This window comes from Apaloderma vittatum, unplaced genomic scaffold, assembly GCF_000703405.1.
Source record: "Apaloderma vittatum isolate BGI_N311 unplaced genomic scaffold, ASM70340v1 scaffold30816, whole genome shotgun sequence".
Classification (NCBI taxonomy): domain Eukaryota; kingdom Metazoa; phylum Chordata; class Aves; order Trogoniformes; family Trogonidae; genus Apaloderma; species Apaloderma vittatum.
Genome location: NW_009723891.1, coordinates 26,223 through 48,686, shown reverse-complemented (window position 1 = coordinate 48,686; position 22,464 = coordinate 26,223). Strand labels below are relative to the sequence as shown.

Sequence of the window (22,464 nt, the reverse complement as noted above, 5' to 3'; positions counted from 1 at the left end):
ACCTTATGGAAGCCTTCGCTTTATTTGACACTTTACATTTTTTTTTTATATTATATTCTGATTTGCAAACACACCCCCCCCCCAAATAAAAATACTGTATTTAGCAAAGTACTATAGTTAGTGCTTAAATATGTAAACAAAGTTAGCTGGACAGCTGCTGAACAATGTGTTCATTGCTCTTCAGTATAGAGTACTGGAAAAGCTTCTGTAACTATATGAAATAACCTGTCAATATTATAAGTAGTTGTGTCAGTCTCTGAGATTTTACTGTTTCTGAGATTCTTAAGGAAAATTTTGGGGAAAATAAATCCAGTTGTGAAGCTAAGCAAGGACTTCTGTCTCTGAGACGTAAATTGCTGTAGAACTACATTTTAATGCTTTATGTTACAGATATCTTTTCAACACAGCCAAGAAACAGTGTTACTGTGCTTAAAATGTTTGGCTGATGCCTGGAAATCTGGATTCATGTTGTGGTTTTTATCACAAATTCTAAGGCTTAAGGCAAATACATAAAAGCAGGTTTGTTCTTTTTGTGCAAAAGAAGTCAGTCTTAGTTTGACTATGAGCTTGTCTTGCCTTTATATACTAAATTATCAAAATTGTCTGGATTTTTTTTAAGGAGCAAAAATCACAGCTTTGAATTTATGAATTTTTTTTTTTTTTTGTATTTTCAGCTTTGCTGTATTTTTTTGCCAGTCTGTCAAGACTTGATTTAAAGTTTGCTGTGGCTAAATAGTTAAGTACTCCTAACATATTCCTTAGACAGGCGAGATCTAAAGACAGATTTAAAGAAGGCATGACTTATACCTGACATGGGATAAGTAACTTTTCTTACACTCTCCATTACTTATTATTTAACAGACATCAGTTAGATTTTTGTAGTCTAAAACTCTTTAGAGTACACTTACAAATCATTGCAAAATCAGGATGTATTCAGCTCTTGGAACTGCTGTTTCCTCTCAGTGTCCTGGGAAGAGGACTTCTTATGTGAGGAAAGCCCACCACATTCATGCAGAATCTGGAACAAGAAATGCAGAGTCCATTTAGGTTGCTGTGTGTAACATCTGATGAGCTTGCACAAACAGCCAGGGAATAAGAGGGAGCATCTGCATGTTGTTACATACGCTACTCGTGCTCAGTTATCATTTGAAGTGGTTGTAGAAATGCATCAGCATTGCCCACTCATCCTCTCCTTAACTCTCAAATCAGGGCTGCCTCCACTGCTTGCTGAGGCAAAGATGCTATGTGGGTTGAAAATAGCATGAATTAAATTTGTATAAGGGAAAATTTAATATTAAATATACTATGGTCTTTGTACATTGTGTTCTACGTGTGTTTCAGTGCATAGTTAAGTAGGATGAGTGCTTAAATGGATAGTCTCAGTGACACTAAAGGCTGCCTACATGAGCTGTATTTACCTTTTAATGATTTGTATGCATCCCCTCTGTTGTAGCTCCCTGTAGACATATATGTAAGTACAATAAATCGTAACACTAAGGTTAGTTAGTGTAGATTTTTGAGTTTAGTTTGTACTGTAAGTCATGATGGAAGGCTTAGTTGGCATGCAGAAGTGTAAAAATAAACAAAAAACATTTCCGTGACCACATAGTTACATGTTAAATCCTTGCTTGGTCCTGTTTGCCTTCAGTTTGTGCGTTAAAGGTCAGGGAATGTCGTACCCTTATAGAAGCATATGGACCTGAAGGCTTTTCTGTTGATGTTGTGAACTGTGTTTAGATGCAGGTAACTAAATTGTTTAATACAAACATACAATAAAGAAAAAGTTCATGTAATGAATACTCTATAGATTTTAAAGTTACCTTGCTAATTGAGTAGAACTTTATCTATGAATCCAAGTGTAGTATTTGTTCTTCAAAATGTAGTTAATGACACCAAAGATGTGTTAAATCATCTCCCTTTAAACTTAGTTTTCAGGGTAACTGTGTATGCACAACTGTCAGGCAACTATGCTGTGGGCATTTCAGCACCTCATTTTTTTCACTTTTTCCTAAACCAGAAATTTAAATGCTGGTTTAAGATGGCGTGGCTTGTCAAGCAAGTCTGACAATTTGTGGTGAATCTCAAGAAATTTGAAGTGATCCAAGAAAGATATAAAATATATTTTGAAGCTATTGACTGGAGAAGAAAAGTGGGGCTTTTGAATATGAATACTTGACATGAATTCAGTTAGATGTATCTGAAAGATGCAATTTTCCTGCAATTGTGCTTTAGCAAGTGAAAGGATAGATCTTGCTTTTAATTCCAGCCAATCAGCAGGCAAGAAATAAGATAATGGTGAATCAAGCTACTTGAGCAGAAGTGTGTTATTTTTTTCTTTCTCTCTGCAGTTTAGAAAGGGTGACCTTAAGTTCTGAACTGCAGTCTTATTATTTGGGTGTGCAGAGCTGGCTTGGGATAGTCTTGGAATAAGTCTGGTATGGAAAGAAGCAAATGTCTTTACAGTTTGGGCCAATGTGATTTGTCTAGGAGGGGGTGTACTGCTACTTGTGCCTAGATTTTTCATGGAAATCCACAGGGCCTGCCCTAGAAGATAATCTCAGAAGGAATATGTGTAGTGCCAAGGGTTGGAGCGGAAGAAAGGGGTAAACCAAAGTGATTGTGTGTTGAAGCATACATTGGCTTTGTTTTAAATTCAAGGTTATGGAAGGCTTCTGTTGATTTCAGGTTTAAGTGAGTAGGGATCAAGAGAGATACTTGTATTAACTTTGTAATGAGCTAGTCCTTCCTAAGCATCTTTTTCTGCATATCACAAAATAATCACAGATCCTTTGAGAATTTCTCATTTTGGGTAACAGAGCAAAGTGTGAGTTGTTGCTCATCACTACCAATGGGGGTCTCTGCTTGGTCTTGCACCGTGCAAAGGTGCAGTTGTTTGAGAGGTGCAGAACTAGGGTTCGTACTGTTAGCAGTCTGGATGGACATGTTAACATAAGGTAAGCACTTCTGTTGATCTTAAGCTAGTGTTCCTAATGTTAAGCTTTTGACTGTACTTTTCACTCCGAATCTGGTATATAAAACCCCTTTCAAATCATTTGTGCTTCATACTAAATGTATTTCTGCAAACTTTGTAGCATAAATGCAGTTCACGATACAGTGAAGACTTTGTGCTACAGCTGGAAAAAGAGCTGGTCCAAGCCAGGCTGAGTGAAGCAGAATCCCATTGTGCCCTGAAGGAGATGCAAGATAAAGTTCTAGAGATGGAAAAGGTAAATAAAACCAGGACCTTCTCTATAAAAGAGCACTAGAAACACAATGCAGGTCCCTATAGTTCTTTGTATTAACTATGCACTGGAATCTTTCCTCTTCGTGATTACAAGATGCTTTTCAAACCTGAAGTTACTGTAGCAAAAAAACTTCAAATCTCTTTGCATTAGGAAAGGTTTGTGAATAACAGATCACTTTTCTCTTGTTCTTGAAGCCTGCTGCAGTGGAAAACTTGGAGTTTGGTGGAGTCTTTACATTAACATGAGTTGTTTCAAAATTATATCCTGCAACGGTAGGCTGAGGGTGAACACTGAGGTGATGTGAAACTAAATCGTTTGGGAACGGAGCATTACTATTCCCAGGTCTTGAGTTCTGGAATGTCTCCCACTTGGTCTCATTGTGGGTGCAGAAAAAATGCCTTCACTGTTTGGTATCAAAACCTCTGCTGCTTTTTAGATGTCATCCTGGCTTGTAACTTACTGACTGCCAGAATTCAAGCTGTGCTCAAACACACTGTCAAATATTTACCTTTCTTTGAAGAAAAACTGCGAAATAAAATAGGGGAAAAAAAGAGGAAAGATAAACCTCACTAATTGATGTAACACAAAGTATGCTTTTCAGATCCTGTTGTACTGGCTTTGGAAATTGCTTCTTCATGGAAAACTAAGACCTGTATGCTCAGAAACATGGCTAGAACTTGCTAACTAATTCAGTTAACCCCCTGGAGTCAATAGTTTACTTTTTTCATTAACTGAGAGGCTTGATGGGAGTATAATAGGCTAGCAGTGTGGTAGTTTCACTGAACTAAACATTGTTAAGAATTCAGGATCTAAGGTGTTGTTCAAAGTTCAAAAAGAGACTACTTCTTTACTTAACCTTCATCAACATGGAGATAGCATACACTGAAAAGTTAAATGTAAAGAAAACCTGGAGCAGTGTGGGAAATTCCAGTGCACCAGACACACTCAGATGTACAGTAGTATTCCAGTCGTAATGAACTTAGGCATGTGAGAAAGTGACTGAAATCCCTCCAGTTCCTACAGCTCTTTACTGCTGCTAGCGATGTGTCATGAAATCTGAGAAAAATTCCGCTCAGTAACCCAGGACTTGCACGGCTATACTGACAGTGAAGTAAACACTGAGATACACCCTATCACTTCCTGTAACTGCCAGTATTTGGATCCCATGATTTTCAGACATGGAGATGCTAATTAATGGCTGTTGTGCTGTGTTTATGTTAATAGTGTACTCTCAGCTCTCAAGTAAACATGTCAGCTATCACAGTGTTACATATCTACAAATATACTTGATTTTGCTGAAAATTACTGTCACAGTTCGACTTTGAGTATTTGGTGACCAACGATTCGATGTAGGAATATTGTATTTAGGCAGACTCTGTCCTTTTTCTTCCCCATTGTCGTCTTCTCAGACTTCCATTATTATGCTTTCATCACTGTTTTACTTTTCCAAGTCATTCCTGCCATGTGTTTTCCTGTTTTCTGTTCAGCTTTCTATAGTCTGTCTACTTGTTCCTCATGTGTGTTTGTAAGCATCCATGTGCTTTCATCTGTAAGACCTTTTCTTGACTGGTTGTTGTTTTAAAAAAAAACATTAATGAATGGTTGCTTTGTCAACATATCTTTTTTCCTTTTCAAAGACAAATGACCTACTTCCCCCAAAAAATTTCTATTACTTTTCCTGTAAGTCTAAATAGAAGTTATAACTCTAAAGGTCTAATTTCAGTTCTTTTGCTTTCCTTTTATCAGCCATCTCAAAATCTTTAAAATTTCTCTCCATATTGTTATGTATGCAAAATAGCATAAATAATGCTTTGTTAGGGATACTGTCTGGGGAAATCTGAAGTCAGAATCCCTAAAACTACCTTTTCAATTCTACTTCTGTAGTTGGCAGTTGAAATACACACTTGCTATACTGAAGAACTTTTTTGAGGGGTTTCCTTTTGCAAAGGCTATATAATTAAGGAAATTTTCTTAAGAAGAGTTATCATTCCATGTCTGTATTCTTGGAGTGGGTCTCACTAAGCACAATTTTACTCAAGTATGTGTTTAAGAGGATGGTCCTTGTTGCAGAGAAACAGTTCTCTCCCTGATGAGGAAAATGTTGCTAGACTACAAGAAGAACTGATTGCAGTAAAATTAAGAGAAGCGGAAGCTCTGATGGGTCTCAAAGAACTAAGGCAGCAAGTCAAGGATTTGGAGGAACACTGGCAGGTATGGGTAGCAATCATTTTCAATGAATGATGCAAGACTAAGAAATCTTGAGTTGTATAGATCAAGTAGAAACTACTGATTGCAGATGAAGCTGCTGAGGTGAGAAAAATCTTCAAATGCAGCTGCCACAAGAAATTTTACTTCAAAAGTATGCTAGAAGACAATCCCTTGTTATTAAAAAGGGCAAAAAGCCTGTGCTAGCAGCTAATCATTCTGGTAGAAATAAGTACCTGATCAGTACTCAACCTTCACTAAATGTTAATAAGGGCTAGAAATGGGCAAAAGTCTCAAGATATACTTATCATTTAGTGACTGCAGTTGGAAATTACTGTCCTCAGTTTCTAAATTGTTTACTCTTAAAAGCAGTAAGTTTTCCATGGGTTTCTAGTTTTTGGGATGAATGGAAGCACTGTAGTAACTTGTTCCCTTGTAACTCTGAGACCTTATGAAATAAGGGAACACTGGGAAAGATCAGGCATCATCAGCAATGGCATGCCTTTTTCTTTTTTTTGTTTAGCGTCACCTAGCTCGTACTACTGGAAGATGGAAAGATCCTCCCAGAAAAAACACAGTGAATGAGCTCCAGGATGAGCTGATGACAGTCCGATTGAGAGAGGCCGAAACTCAGGCAGAACTGAAAGAGACCAAGCAAAGAATGCTAGAGATGGAAACCCAGGTATGTTGTTGAACACTAGTATGTGTGAAGTGAGCAGAATGCTGGCAAATTAGTGTCAAATGATAGATACACAATGATGATTTTTACTATCTATAGGCATGACATGTGCTTTCTTAATGCTGTTAAACTGGGAGGGAGAATCTAGTGCATATACAGTCCAACTTACTTTAATATCTTTTCTTTAGTCCTAAGCTTTCTGAATTTCTCTTTTGGACCAGTTGGTAGACTCTGAGGATGTAGGTGAACCTTAAATTAAATTGTAACCGATGTAACAATAGAAGTATCGTTAAGGTGTTAAATTTCATGAACCTAACTGATGATTCTGATAATAGTAATTCTAATTCTTTAACTGACAGGTTTTTCTTTCTTTTGGTGGAATTGCCTATACTAGATTATCTGCTGAGATCATGAATCTGGTCACTAACCTGTGGCGTCTCAACAAAACAGCTGCATGTTTTCAGGTTTTTTAGCAGAAGCTTTACTTTTTCGTGTGCCAGGAAGAAAAAGCATGATTCACCATTGCTGAGATTTGTGCAGACAAGACAAAAGTAACTTACTGGCCAAGATCTTTTTTTGTGTAACTAGGGAATAAGTTGTTATTAAGCAAGCAAATCTGAAATGAAAGTGCACTAAAGTTGGTCAGTTCATATTAGTGAACTTTCAACTGAATCAATAAGCACAATGTGCTGTTGATTAAGAAGGATTTATCAGGCTTTTGAGAAATCTTCCTATGAAATGCCTGCTAAATATAACTGTTACTTGAAGGAGACCTGTGCATTCAAAGGGCTAAAACCCAAAAACTTTACTCGACCAGCTTCGGAGATCCCAGAACCAGGAGAGCATGTAGGGATGTGTACTGAAGAGACATGAGCTTAGCTGCAAGGCGCATGGTGGCTTATTTCTAACAGAGGCACCGCTTTTTCTGTGCCAACTGAGTGAAAGTTTCGTCTTGCCTTGCCTTCTAAATTTTTCATTGAAGTGTTAAAAATATTGTTGTGTGCTTTTACTTTTTGCCATCCCTGTATTTTAGTCAGTAGGGGGCGTAAGTATCCTGCTGTCTGGATTACATGTATTAAAGTCACAAGTTCTCACTTCAGCATTATGCATCGAGTCTTTGTATACGCTTATGCTGTTTAGCTGTCATTTGCAGAAATACATTGACTCTTGATTATGTACTGGTCTGAGCACAGCTTCATATGTGTGTATATATATATATTTTTTTTTGTTGTAAATTTCAGAATCAGATCAATAGTAACCACTTACGAAGAGCAGAGCAAGAGGTTACCAACCTACAGGGGAAGGTACAGTATCTTTCTGCACAGAACAAAGGACTTCTTGCTCAGTTGAATGAAGCAAAACGTAGACAAGCAGAGATTGAATGCAAGGTAAACATCGTGAATAGACTACTTGTGTGTTAATGTGTATGTACTTTATAGTCTTGTTTGCTATTGTTAGATAAAATTATGTCTTAATTGAGAAGGAGAAATCACAAAACCAGAACTTTTTTCTGCTGATTTGACAGTGTCATGTTGAATTTATGATCTCACAAAAATCACTTGAAGTTTTGACAGAGCTCCTTCTTTATGGTCCCACAAAGATAAACTTTTACTCTAAAAAGTCATTCTACTCATAAGTGTCCGTGCATGATACATAAAAAGACTCTTACACAACAGATTTTGATCGCTATGTGCTCTGATTGTATTTAGTGAGAGAAGAGGCTTGTTACTGCAACCCTGACTATTACTGTAGAATTAATTTAGGTTCAAGAAAAGACAATAAAAATAGTATCTGAATGGAGAGTTCTACAGAAGGGAGTTCTGCAGTAGTCATTGCATAATAGTAACAAGACTTTAAGGGTTCAGCCCAGAAACACTGGCCAAGAGATTTATTCTTATTGCTGTCAGTGCACAGAAGAGCCTGATCTGATTTTTGAATCTCGGATTTAATTAACTGACTCTAACTAAATCCATAATCGTTTATTAAGAACTTGTCAAACTTGTCCATATGTAATATGAACAAGAAATAAAGGATAACTATTACACAGTTTTGTGAAATAAGAATTTTCCTGCAATTGCTGTTGAAACTTACTTCAAAAAAGGGCGATGTTAGTTGAAACATCACTATAGTTAAGAAATTGTTTGCTAGAGACATGAAAACAACTTTTTACTTAAATCTTATTTCCAGAAGATACATGAATAGTCTTTTGTGAAATGAGCTAGTGCTGAACAGTCAGTAATTTCTAAATAGGATACTTACTAGTGTGTTAAAAATAGTACTGTAATACAAGATGAATAATCAAAATACTGTTTATTAAACTGTGATTGTGAATTGGCAATTTGAGAGCGATGCTGGTATATAACTTGTTGTTCATGATCACATCTTAGTCTTGTCTTTAACGTAACCAAACCTTTTTTATGTGCATTGCTTATTTCTATTCTCATTTGTACAGAATGCTGTTATTGGTGGAGTGTTTTGGTTTTGAGTTTTATCCAATATATATGCATTTTGCTTTTAACACAGTGCATACCCCAAAGACTGCATTAGCTGCTATTTCCACCAAGGGCTTCTCTGGGTAGTATGAATTCAAAGTGTAGTTTGATGGGTTTGTCATTGTCACTTAGCCTGGAGATAAAATGACATTCTTATTAACATGCATGGGTTTGCTCTAATACCACAGTTCTCAAGTCAGTCAAACTGTCTAGTGAACGGCAGTTAAGTACTGTCAGTTTCAAGCACACATTAAAATAACTGAAATACTAGAACTGATTTACTGTAACTACAGTTTGTGGAGTTACACTCGTCTGCTGTAAAAGTAGATGTACCTGAGCCTAGTCTGTCTTCCTCAGAATTGTACGTGCTCCAGCTGAAGGTATTGCTCACTTAATATCTATCACCGTTTTCTCTCTATGGTTGTACCAAGCTGATGACAATATAGTATTGTTTTGTGCTCTGAATTCTTGAGGACTTTCCTCATAAGACAGAAACAGGAAGTATCTTTTTCTCTTGACCAAACTCAAATTGTCTATGATTTAAAGACAATCTTAAAGGTTAAAATTAACTTAGAGTCTATAGGCATTAGAATTTTATTCTAAACTGCCTTACAAATCCTTATATACTGTGCCTAAGATAGCTGGACTTAAATGAGGTTGAGAATATCTGTGCTTTTGTGTGGTTTTTTGTTTTTAATTTATTTTTTTTTAGACAAAGGGAATGATGAAAGAACTGTTCTGCAGCTTTGCTGTCTCTTTTTAAAGTCAAAAGGTGATATGGGCTGATATTTTTTGTGTGTGTGTGTTGATAATTTTTTTCTTAATTTACAACATAACATTTCTGGAACACAAGACAGCTGTCTTCTGGACCTGAAATTGATAACAGCGTATTTTCAAAGCTATACACTTTTTTAAAAGATTATTATAGTTTAAATATATATTATATGATTACACAGTTCCATGGGTTGAAATTGTTTGGGTTCTTTAGAATATGCTTCAATAGGTATGATATTTCACACAGCAGTGTATTAATTTTCTCTTCTTAGGTGATTTTGGGTAAAAGCAGGGCACAGTCTTTAATCAACTGAAACAGCTATTATTTGTTAAATCCAGTCTGTTACTTCTTTCAGAGTAAAGAAGAAGTGATGGCAGTACGGCTCCGTGAGGCAGACCGCATTGCAGCTGTGGCTGAACTCCAACAGCATATTGCTGAATTAGAAATCCAGGTAACAAGTGATGGCATTACATACTGATTACTTTTTGTACTTTGTATATTTTTCTTCCTCCCCTTTCTTTTCTTACTAACCTACTGAGAAGACAAGGCACTGCTTTGCAAAGCAGGATAATGCTATATTGCTGGCTGTGCCTCCTTTATAAACAAGGGCCTTAAATCTGTGTTATGGGCATACTTGAGAGCTGTTAATAATTGCTTCTGTACAAGCACTGTGCTACAGGCAATACTCTTATCCTCTGACTTATGTATTTGGTTTTTGTCTCGTAATTGGTAATATTTACCAATTAATAGATGAGATTGAAAGCATCCTCTGTCAAAAAAAAAAAAAAAGGCAGCACACGTTTTGATTACAGCAACTGCTCTCTTCTGTACTCACTCTTCTACTGTGACCAGTATAGCAGGATTTGTTGTAAAACGCTTACTCCTTTTATGTAAATCTTGAAACCAGAAATGTTATTTAATGCTACCACAGGACTGTAAGATGTGAAGATACATCCTTTGGCCTCTGTGTTGTTCCTTATGCTTTCATTTCCTTTTGGAGCTTTCAGTGTTCCATGTACTCACACCTTCCTTGATGAGAGAAACAGTTGACTGTTCTTTATATTGTCTTGGCTTTGAGAAATCATGATGTTTTGCTATAGTCCTTCCTATGCTCACATACTGTTGTCTTACATGAATTCTGAAGATGTTTTCTTGGTGGTTATTCCTAAGTTACAAGCTAGTTACTCTCTAGTTTATTTTCTCTTAAAACTAGTATTGCTAGTCTTCTGTCATCTTTCTGAAATCTTTGCTTTAAAGTGGTGATTCTGCTGTACTGTGTCAAAGCTGTCTTTTCCCTATGATTTCTCAACTACTTGCATCTTTCTCTTCATGTAAGTAATGTACAATAAAGTTAATGGAGCTCGCCTAAAGAATTTTCACTTTGAATATTTTTCCTCTACTGCAGCAGGCACTAAATTTATTAGAAGATAAAGCAATCATTTCTTTCAATCGCATAATGCTTAGATAATGTTGTGATCAGTACATCAGAAATGCTTAGATAAGTACAGTAAGTGTTGTGTATGAATCATTTATCATCTAGTAAGATAACGAGAGTAGCTGAGATCAGGTCAATCTCTTACCCATGTGTTAGTATTTTACCAAAAAAAAAAAAAAAGAAAGTTGAAAGGTTATTTCAGACAATATGATTTTGTAGGTAAGAGACCAGTACTCACTTTGCATTATTTTTATTTCAGCACAGACTTTAAATGCTGTCTTGCTTCCATTATTTGACCGATACCCAAAAAGTACTCTACTCTTGACTTTATGAAATGAAGAAATGGTGAATCCCATAATGATCCATTATATTCTCTAATAGCTGTCACACAATTAGAATTGCGTTTGTTTTTAAATATAGGTATATCTGACTGGTTTTCTGTTCTTTGATCAAATCATCAGTGCTCAATCATCTTATTTTCATAGCCCTCTCCTATTCCCTTTCCCTATTTCTACTCAAGCTGTGGGTGCCAGACTTACATGCAGATTTTTATAGTACCTTGTGTTGAGACAGGTAGACAAGTGCAGGAATGTGAACTGTTTCATGACTGGCTAATACATCCAAAGATTACACTGTCTCTGTTTTTCATGTTACTGCACTGTCTCATGCTCAGTTGTTCATCCACAGCATCTCTCCTTCCTTTTCCCAATAGAAATTTGGGAAACCTGTATCCCAAATAGATATTTTTTTGCCCAGTGTGTTTCGTCAGCAGATATGAAACTTATGATCAAAACTTCCTTTTTGGGTACTCATGCTCAAAGGTCTATGAAACACCTGCACCAAAAAAAAGTAATAGTGGGGTTAGAAAGCCTTAGCTCCCAAAGCTTATAAACTATAAAACATGCGACTGGTAACAGAGCTTAAACAAAAGCTGCTTTTTAAGGAAATGGAAAATCTAGATAACCTCTTCCTCATTGGTTTCTCCAATGAGCTGCCTCATTCTATCTTCCGTTCAGCTTGTCACTGGAATTACTGTGACCTGGTGTGGGGTGCAGAGTATCTTTTAATAGGGACTTGCCTTAATAACCTGAAGTGCAGTATGTAATACCGTAACTACCTTTAGCCCTTCTTGGAGCATAGGTGTCAGTCTCAAAGTAATTGTGCTTTTAATACAGAGCATCACAAGTAGGTATGCTTGTCATATTGTTTCAAAGCTGATAAAGATGAAGGGAGGAAGTTAATTTACCACGTAACCTTCGTTTTTTTGAGGGGGGTGGTGCTTTTCTAAGAAGCTCTAGGGATTCAGTGCCATGTACACATGGTCCATCGCAATGCTTAACCTAAATTGTGAGTTTTTCTTTTAAATGTTTTCTTTTTAATGTGTAGGTGTAGTGCAAGACACTGGTGTTAAATTTGTAAAGCAGAGTATCACTACTCCCACACCAGAACTTATCTGACGTTACACACACAATGCTAGATTTAAATCACAGTTTCTGGGTCGCTCTTAGTTTTGATTAGTAATAATGACAGAGAAGGAGGAGGAGACAGAACTCTAATAATAGATGTAATTCTGCAGCAAGATGTCAGTTTATTATGATGTTTGGAAGTGTTTTTGTGTATTCTGAATGCCATCTTACCTTGGTCAGGCATTCAGACCCTGATGCTAGTCTTTGAAACTTTTGTGTAAGCACATTGAAGTGCAAGCAAGTCCAATACATGATGGATATTCTTAAACAAAATAAACGTATGAGTCATTCCTTAGCAGAAATGACAAGTGCTTTTGTTTTCTCCTCTATCCTAGCCTTATTTTTCTCTCACTTGCCAATTCAGATGGCAAAACCCTTAGGAAGCACATAGGACTTGGAAATATTTAGCAGGTTTCTGGACTTTGGACAGGATGGATTTTTGAATGGCTGGGCTGCTGGGTTTTTGTACCTTCACATTGGGGAGAAGCTGTTCTCTTGAATATATGTTCTACATTCTCACAAAGGTTAGAGGTTCACATCATATAACTAAATGACTTGTTCTGGCCAAGCTAAACGCACTTTCTGATCCCTTTTGTCCCATCTTTTTATAAGATGTAGGGAGCTAGGGCTAAAGAATGAATGTTGCCTCCCTTTATAGTCAAATCAGCAAAACCTCAGGTTTATTTCCTCAGGGAATTAGTCTTTCTTGTTTTCAGCTGAACTGGTCTGATAGCTTCAAACTGCAACTATTCAATGCTTTTAATTCCTAATATTAGCCTTTACAACCCTATTGGTTTTGGCTTGTGTGTGATTTCTTCAAGCTGCCAAGAAAAGTCTACAAATCTTCGCTACGCTTTTTGTCTAATAACAAGTGTTCCTTCTGATTGCATATGGGCAGGCCTGTTGGTCGCTAGGTGTTGTGTTTGTTTTGTTTTGCTTTTTTTTTAAAAAAAAAAAGCCCAACAAACAGAACCATCCTTTCCCTGCAGTAGTTGAAGGAATGCAATTAAATGAGAGAAAAGGAGGCTTTAGAGAAATTCAGCAAGGTTAAATCAGCTACAAGCTAGAGTCAATCAGCTGGCTTGGCTAAGGAGTGCTTGGCCAGTGAAAGTGGAGGCAGACTGAGGAAGCTGCAGTCTCTCTGCTCTACAGCTTAATCCCTCTCCCTCTGTTTCTATTCAGGCTGGTGACTTGTAGCATCCTCTTAAAATTATCTATGGCTGGTTTTGGTTGGGGAGATACAGAGCAGCACATTTGTAATATAGAAAACTGTTTTTATGTCTGCATAATCTTAAAGCAAAACCTATCTAAGAATCCGTTCTTCTCTTCATTTGGTTGATCTGGACGTGGTAACATTGCTTCCTCCTGATGTGTTTCCTGGCAGATTCAGAGAATTTTGTCATATCTACTCTATCTCTAACAATGTCAAGGCTGCTTTGAGAACAACTGGAAAGGAAAGCCATGATTGTGCTAGTTCTCTCCCCCACAGTTTAAACTTACAGCGCTATTTCGTTAGAATGAAGCCTTTCTATGACCTCTGTTTAATAGCTTTTCTAGGTACTGACTGTTGAGTAAAGAAATTGTTTCCATCTTTTAAAATTACAGGAAACTTTTTTTTTGAAACTCTTATCAATAGTGGTGTGTGATGTTAGTGATGTGTTTTTTGAAAGTCTAGAATGAGTCACTGTAAAGTCACTGAAAGGACACTAGTTACCACATTTACCCTTCTGAATAAACTTAATTTACATTTTTAATGCGGTGTCTTTTGCCACAGAGTAAGAATTTAAAAGCCTGCTCTGAGAAGAGGCGGAGGCAGATTGTACCAAGTAAATATTTCTAAGCCAGAAAAGATCAAACTAAGGGTGTTAAGGAAATGTCCTACCCTCTAGACGTTTTTAGTAAAGATGACACACTGTTATCTGAGGAACTGCAACTGTCTGGTGTGTCTAGATTTTGGCTGTGTATGAAACCATTGGTTCACAGCTATTAAAGTGAAAACAACCCTAGATGCTTTCTTACTATTTGAAATAGCTTATTTTCTTGCTGTTGTGTGATTCTTTTCTTATTCTGATGTGACCAAGAGTGGTTTAGAAAACTCTATGCTTGTGTTCCTCTTGGGATGAAACACCTGCAACTGAAGTTTGATTACATTGAACTTCTGTATCTTATACTTGGTTGAGACCTCCATTGAGCAGCAAAAGCAGGCTTAAGGTCTCCAGCGTGTTCCTGGAGGTTTCCAGCAATTTGTTGGTTGTTTAAACTTTGTTTTATGAAGACAACTCTACTTAGGTTTTGGAGGTACTATAAAGTAACGGTTTTGGGTATTTAAGATCAACACTCTTGGAGGCAGTCCGTCTGTGTGCTCTTGTGTTGCCAGCTGTGCATCCTGATCCTGCGCTGATTTGAGTTTGGAAGGTCTTCATATGCTCTGTAGTTCTCAGTAGGTGTCAGATGTGTTTCTTGAGACTAGCTGCTGCTGCTTTTGACGGTACTGAAAAGCTTATTTTCTTTTACAAAGCCAGGCAAAAGAGAATTTAAGGTTGATACTACAAACATGAATCTTAACTGATACTTTCTAGTGGGCAGAAGTTTTCCTCGTTCTAAGAAGCAAATTTGTGGGGAACTGATTTTCTTCTCAGGTGTTCTCAGTATGCATGCAAGTACTTTCATTCTGGTATTTCAGAGTAGGATGAGAGACATGAGAGCTTCCAAAACTGAAGGGGCCTAAGTGAGTTCGGGTTTAGCAGCTAATTTTTTTTTATTTGTAGGACTCATTTCTTGCTTCACTGCCTGTGCAATTCCTTCAGAATGGAGGCAATGGTTCTTTAATTACAAAGTAACACCAACTGGTATGCTTCTAAAAACCCTTCTAGGAAGAGGAGGTAGGCACTGCAGTGGTGCCAATATGCAGAAGCAGTGCCCCAGGAAACTGGATGTAGAGATTCATTAGCATACGACACTGCTAGTTCTTCTTTTTAAACAAAATTCCTAGATTCCAGAATTGGCTAGCTTTCATTATTTTCTTATTCTGATAATACACACACTTTCCTTATTGGTATGTTATCTGTTTTTTTCACTGTATATTAATTTTAAGCTTTAAATGGCTGTTATTTGCCTAGAGACCAGCTATTCTTCTTTGTGTTGTGTCCTCCCCAAATACCACAGATTTTTTGTAATAATGCTCCCTTTTAAAAAAAAACACCACAAAACGAGCAGCAACAACAAAAAAACCAATCCAGCAACCCACATCCTCTGTATATTATTAAATTTAAATAAACCCCAAAACAACCAAACAAGAAAACAACAACATGGAAAAATTACTAATTGCTTATGCTATTTGCTTTTAAAAGGTGTGATGTTCATACCTTAAAGGCTTGTAAATCCTAAATGGAGTCTTAACATTCACTTTTGCACCAGTACAGTTGACCTGAGCATTTTCTTCAGAAGTACAAAATTACTTGAGCAAGTATACAACCAATGCAGAGTGAAATGCCTGGTTCCAGCTGAAGTAAATGCCACAATGGCAAGCATTCAGTTAACTTAACTGAAGCTACATGAAAGCAATTTGTTTTTTCTTATGTCAGTGGGGCTGTCTAGTAATTTATGGTGCAGCCTCACCTTAAGTACAGTGTGCAGTCATGGGCTCCACACTTGAATGTGCCTGGAGAAGGGCAGCAAAGCTGGTGAAAGGACTGGAAGGAAAGTCCTCTGAGGAGCAGCTAAGGACTTTGGGCTTGTCTAGTCTGGAGAGGAGGAGGCTGAGGGGCGACCTCACTGCTCTCTATAGCTTCCTGAGGAGGGGAAGTGGAAAGGGAGGCACTGAGCTTTACTCTCTGGTGTCCAGAGATAGGACACCTGGGAATGTTTCAAAGCTGTGCCAGGGGATGTTTAAACAGGACATTAGGAAACACTTCTTTATCAAGAGGGTGGCCAAACACTGGAACAAGCTTCCTAGAGGGGTGGTTGGTGCCCCAAGAGGCATTTGGACAATGCCCTTAGTAACGTGTTTTAACTTGGTCAGCCCTGAATTGGTTGGGCAATTGGACTAGATGATTGTTGTAGGTCCCTGCTGACTGAAGAAGTGTGGTCTATTCTGAGGAAGCCAGACCGGTTTACAGCCAGAGCATATGAAAATGTATTTTAATGGAAACAGAAACCTTAGATTTTTAGATTTTTATTTTTTTTTTCACAAATTGGAAGTTAAAGCCAGATACAAAATATAGAAGGTCCTTGAGCAGAGCAGTAATTCCCTTTTTTCCTTGGTGGTTTTACAGAAGACAGGTTTTATGTCCTTTTTCCTTGAGGTTCCTTACTACTTACATTTGCATGGCTCAACATTTGAGGTAAGAAAGTAGCAATAATATTAATATTAGCATTGACAAGAAAGAAGGATATCAGGAACGTCCTGAATGTGGATTCTGACTTCCCTGGCTGCCTGAGATTGGACCATGGAGAATGCAGGCTTCTGTCCTTTTGGGCAAGTAGTCTTCTATTCCCCTACTCAAGTTATCATTTGATCTCAGTAGCTGAGCTTCCACCTCCAATAGCTGGTTCTTAGGCTGAAGTGGCTGAGGCCAGATAACTTAATCTATTCCTGCTTGAGCCTAGAAACTTTTTCAACATATGCTGTTGGATCCTTAGGAGAAACAAATTAATCTGGTATTTTGAAGGATTATAACACCTCAAAGCAAAATAAAGGATGGCAGCAGTAGAACAGGAAGAATGGGAAACATGAATCTCCAGAGAAGCAAAGGAATGATAGAAGGCTAGCAGTTATTCCTGAAAGATTATTATCTTCAGTTGCCCTGCAGTACCTCAACTAACTAAATAAATGCAACAGCTGTATCCTGCAGATAGAGAGCTGAAGATGATATCTGCAAGATTCTATCAGTGTTATTGTCTAAGGTTATTAGCTTTGTTTCAGTTCCATTCAGCACATGCTACATCTTCACTCAGTTTCTGTCTCACTTTCATGTTACTTACAACCTAGCTAATTCCCTGTCCACCTGTTTCTCAGCCAAGTTTAATTCAGATTCTGAACTAAAAACAAATGGTAATACTAATCTCGGTTGCCTCATGACTAGATCAGTCTCAAGTTAGAAATTACATCTATATAGTATGGTATTATATTTGGAAAGGAAAAATCCAAGCTGAAGCTGCTCGAGCTTTCTTAAATAAAGCTATTAAATGAAACATGAACATAAAATCCTTTGTGCAGTTTTCCTGTGTGTTGATAGGATGTACAAGAAGAACTCTAACCTGCATGGGGGCAGAACGTATGGTTTCTTTTGCAGAAGTGGAGGTTTTAACTATCAAGATGCACACACACTGACAATACTCCTTAAAAGAGACTCTAGGATGGTATTAAGATCACTTGATAAAAACAAGAAGAAATAGGTTTTTATTATAATTAGGAAGTGATAGATAACATGTCGTATAATTTAGGGTAGGCTGAAAAGCAAATCTAGAACTACAGAATACTGGGCAAAAAGTACTCTATCTTTGACAGATACCAATAAGTAGTATGGAAAGCTGTTAATATTGCTTTCTGACAATGTTAAAGGGAACTGTCATGTTGAACTTTTTCTTGCAAAAAGTCTTTTTGACTGTCCTAATGAGAAACTATGTTAAAGAATATTACTACCAAATATATTGCTCATATTAAAATTTGCCGTTAATTAACAAACAGCTCATCAGAAGCTGGAAACTGCTAGGAAGTAATCTGGAGTTAATGCAAATATGAAATGTGACTGGAAAGTGAACTAACTTCTCAGATCAAGGTAATATTTTGTACTTGTATGGAAATAATTATATGTATTGATGAGAAATCAATTTCTTACAATTTTAAAGAATGTTGGGTAACAGATCATAATCTGACAGATAAACTACTTTTTATAAAATAAATGTTCTGGTTTGTTTGAAATATGTAAGCTTTCAGCTGTCAGTTTATGTATTCTGTAAATAAGATCATTTTTTCTAAGAATTAAAAAATATTTTAGTGCTATAGTGCCAAGCTCCTGCATGTTTTCCAGTGGTTTGCTGCCACACCTGCACACATGTCTCTTAAATAACTAAATTAATGGCCTGATTAACTTAGATTCTGATTTTCATTTATTTTTTATTTAAATAAACTATAGTTGTTACTCAGATGAACAGCAGCTGTGAAGGCTGATACCTTATCCTAAAACTTCCATGTCATCCTTCCAATTTACCCCCTGTAGACAGATTTTGTAGCTTGTAGAGCATGGGCTTATTTAGTTAGCTAGAAATATCTGATTTCTGTTGCAGCCAGTTAAGAGGATCAGATTCTGACCTCCAGCGTGTTGGATGTTGCAAGAGGAAGTTACAGCATGACTTTTCTTTGAAAAGTGTGCTTGCAGAAATGACATAGCAGGGTTCCTTTTTTGTGCTAAATGCATTTTTGTGAATTGTCAGCTCTACAAAATCTGTTGTTCTGAAAGGAAAACTGAAACTTATTTTTTTTCTTTACTAATAACAAAGATCTTGCAAGCCAGGCTTATGTCCTACGTTTGTCTCCAGCTGATTGGAGACAGAGTCAAATGTACATGTTAAATTGTTCTGTGATATCTGCATTAGTTTTACAGTGCTATTTATGAAATAAAAAGTAACCATAAAACCACTTAAATATAATGAATGTATAGAACACCCAATATGGTGTACTCTGTCTGGTGTACTCGTAATGGCTGTCAGCTGTTTGTGCAGTGCCAAATTTAAGCCAGTAAATGTTACTGCTTCTGCTGTTAGTTTATACTGAATTAACTTGGGAATGCCTGTTTCTTGTTCTCTTGTGCACATAGTTTGAATAGTAAGCTCAGTTCTTTATTATGCTTTAATTTTAAAAGGCTTATGGCACCTACCTTCTATTTATGGTAAAACTTCACTCTCGCTTTTTGATACTAGAGTGTATGGTTACGTAGTAATTTGGAGTCCATAGAACAAGAGACTTCAATGGAAAAGTCAGCATTTCAAAAAAAGGGGAAGGACTTGGACAAGCATTTCTCTCATATGTTCCTGCTGCCACAAGAGATCAGGTCATTCTCATTGTCTGGAATGTTAGTTTCTGACAGTAACAGAGCTTCCATACGCAGATATAAGCCGCATTAGTTTTAGTCTGTAGGTTATGTTGTTTCTGTTTTGGTTTCTCCAATAGCAGTAATTGTCCTTGTAAAGAGAGAAGATGGGTTTGTTTGGGTTTTTTTATTATTTTTTTAACCTTTTAGGACAGGAATAATTAGTAATGTTAACTTTGTGTGTGAATTTTAGCGATAGGTTGCACTTGAAACTAGGTTCAGTATGGAATAAGGCATGAAAGGATCTTGTGCCTTCGTGTTGTGGATTCTGTGAAATAGCAGTGAATATGACAAAGTCATTTTCAAAGTATTATTGTAATGCATACCTTGCTGCAAGAATAACAGAGTCTGAAATCAGAGAAATTGCTTTTAGATTGCCAACACTGACAGTGCTCAAGGTTATTCTCATGCAGCAAAGGGTCTGGAAGCTGGTATATTTTGCATCCTGCTAGTGTCCTGGCACATGTTCTGTCCTGGTGTTGATATTTCAGAGGGATGTTTTAAAAGAACCTCTCCATTAAAGCTTTTTGTCTTGTATTTTGAAGAACAGTTGACACCTTTCATTCTGAGAGACATTTAAACTCTTGTTTGCAAATGACTTTAAAATTGCCTGTTGTTGACATTAACTGTTTGCTTTCTTCAGATATAATTAGAACTTCAACAAAATGAGCTGCAGGTAGAAACAACAGATATTCCCATTGTATTTGTATTTCTGTAATATATTGGTTGTATATGAGTTACAGTCAAGGTAAAGATTTATATGAAATCAACGTGTTTCTGTCCTCTAGAGCTGGTGACTGCCTCAGAAATTACTCAGCTGAAGAAACCTTCACAACAAAACAAAAAACAAAAAAAACCTAGAACATGACTGCACATGACTTACTAGTAGCAAACTGAAGGCATGGGCTGTCTTCTACATGACGGGTGGTTATTTATCTCTGACGTGCCAAGTTTGGTTCAGGCTCCCTCCCTTTGTCTCTCTCAGACAAACTGAAAGTTAGTGCTGCAGGCATTCAACTGCAGATGACGCCTTTTTGAGCATCTTGAAACTTAAAGGCTGCATTTGGCTGTCAAATGAGGGAAACTTCAGATTCCTCTTCATCTCTGGTGGTTTTTTACTTGTCAGTTGTTCTCTTTACCTCTTGTAGCATTGGTGCTAGGGAACATACCTCTCTTCACTTATGCTCTCTGGAACTCCTAGGCAATAAATACCACAATATCTTACATGCTACACCTTCTTTTTAGGGGAGAAAAAAAAGCTTGTCCTATGTAGTGTTTAGCAGCACATGTCCTACAATGCAAGGAAAGAACATGTTTTGCTTACTTGTCACTTGGAGTCAAAGGGAAGTTCCTTGTTACTAAATGAAAACTTTACATTAGTGAAAATAATGTATGCAAAGATATGTTCCATAGATTGATAGTATTTTGTAGAGGTGTGTTACTAAATTGCATATGCAGCCTCATGTTCATTGGATGTGAATTCCACCTGTGAAGCTTTGTTAATTCTTCCTACACCTTCATAGAATTCTGCCTGTCCTGTGGGTAGAATTGAGAGCGTCAGCTTGGTCTGACCTACTGACACCCCTAGACACCTGCTGTAACTTCAACTAGGAAAAGTACTGGATGGTGTATGTGAATAGCTTCTGTTCATGACAAAAATATGCAAACAGTTAAAATAATTTTTTTAATATAGTATATCTGTAAATAATCTTAATAAGGTTTTTTTTTAACCAAAACAGAAAGAAGAAGGAAAAATTCAAGGGCAGCTTAATAAATCTGATTCTAACCAGTACATCAGAGAACTGAAAGATCAAATAGCTGAGCTGCATCACGAGGTAAGTGGTAAAATACTACTGTCTCTGCTTGCACCTTTTGTCCTGTCCTTCATTTACAGCAGATTTTGCCTATCTAATAGTTATTACAGCTTTAGTACCTGATTTTGCCAATGTACCATATTGTAAATGAATACAATACAACTAACTCTCATACATTATCTTGGGATGTAGGAGAAGAAAAATTTGCTTAGCTGTGGGATTTTCATGAAATGAGACCTGCATTTATGTTCTGTCTTGGTTTTTTTCCTTGATTTCATGAGTTGATTGTATTTCACTGCATTTGGAGCTGTGTGTGTAAAAATAAGCCCTTTAACATCTTTATTTGTTACAACTTTTAAGGCTCATTTAGTCAGAAACTAAATTGCGTTTGTGCAGGTAGAAGTTCCTGTGTAGATTTTCTTGGTGCTTGCTGTTATGAGGATGAATTCTATGTGGTAGTATATTGAGATTGCTTAAAAAGAAAAAGGATGCTTGCTTAATATCAGTTAACAGATTTTTAAGTTTTAAACTGCCAAAACCTTCAACCTATGAAATTTCTGTCTTCAAACTTCCTTGCTTTAATAGTTGTAGTAACTTTCTGTTAGTTAAAAAGATCAGAAGGTCCTCAAACCGAAGTGGCTTATGTAACCGCTGTGCTCACTGGCTCATTTCAGCTTATCCTGCGTCGTGAAGAAACGTCTTTACCTCATACTGCACTGTGTGTAAAATGTCCAGTCATCTTTGCGTTGTAGCCTGCTTCTCTTTCCATCTGCCTTCTAACAGACAGCTCTGACAGTGTTGCTTAAAACTGTAGTATCGTAGAGCAGTACAACCTAATTATTTGCTTGTTGCCTTTTTGCTTTTGTTAAATAAACATATCCTTTACTTAAGTGTAGTGTTTTCATAAATCTCGGTGGATTCAGCCTTTTAGGACCAATCCTTTGAGAATTAGAACATAGTGGAGGATCTTGGAATGCTGTCTGTGCTATAGATGGAGGATAGTCTTTAGGACCATCAGTCCAGCACCTTACCAATCATTAAGCTGACTTTAAAAACAAATTTAAAAATCAATAACCTGGCTTTTTCTGTTAAAGGACTGTGACTAGCTACTTTGTTCCTTATGAGAAAGTAAGTTGCTTGTAGAATTCCCAGAAAGCCAGATATTTTGTATATTTTGCATTATAAATAAATAAGGCACTGTGCTGACTTTTCTGTCTGCTCTGTGTAGGTTTTGAAGGTAAGAAACCACTGCTTTGGAGGAA

General features: G+C 37.0%; 1 protein-coding gene across 2 annotated transcripts in view; it reads left to right on the top strand.

Moving 5' to 3' along the window:
• Positions 1-22,464, top strand: part of EVI5 (ecotropic viral integration site 5) — a 66,818-nt gene that overhangs the window by 23,574 nt on the left and 20,780 nt on the right. For both annotated transcript variants that reach the window (XM_009872284.1, XM_009872283.1), the window contains 6 exons: positions 3,093-3,227; positions 5,316-5,456; positions 5,974-6,132; positions 7,371-7,517; positions 9,752-9,847; positions 21,128-21,223. In XM_009872284.1, coding sequence (XP_009870586.1) covers positions 3,093-3,227; positions 5,316-5,456; positions 5,974-6,132; positions 7,371-7,517; positions 9,752-9,847; positions 21,128-21,223 — 774 coding nt within the window. The remainder of the gene's footprint in view (positions 1-3,092; positions 3,228-5,315; positions 5,457-5,973; positions 6,133-7,370; positions 7,518-9,751; positions 9,848-21,127; positions 21,224-22,464) is intronic.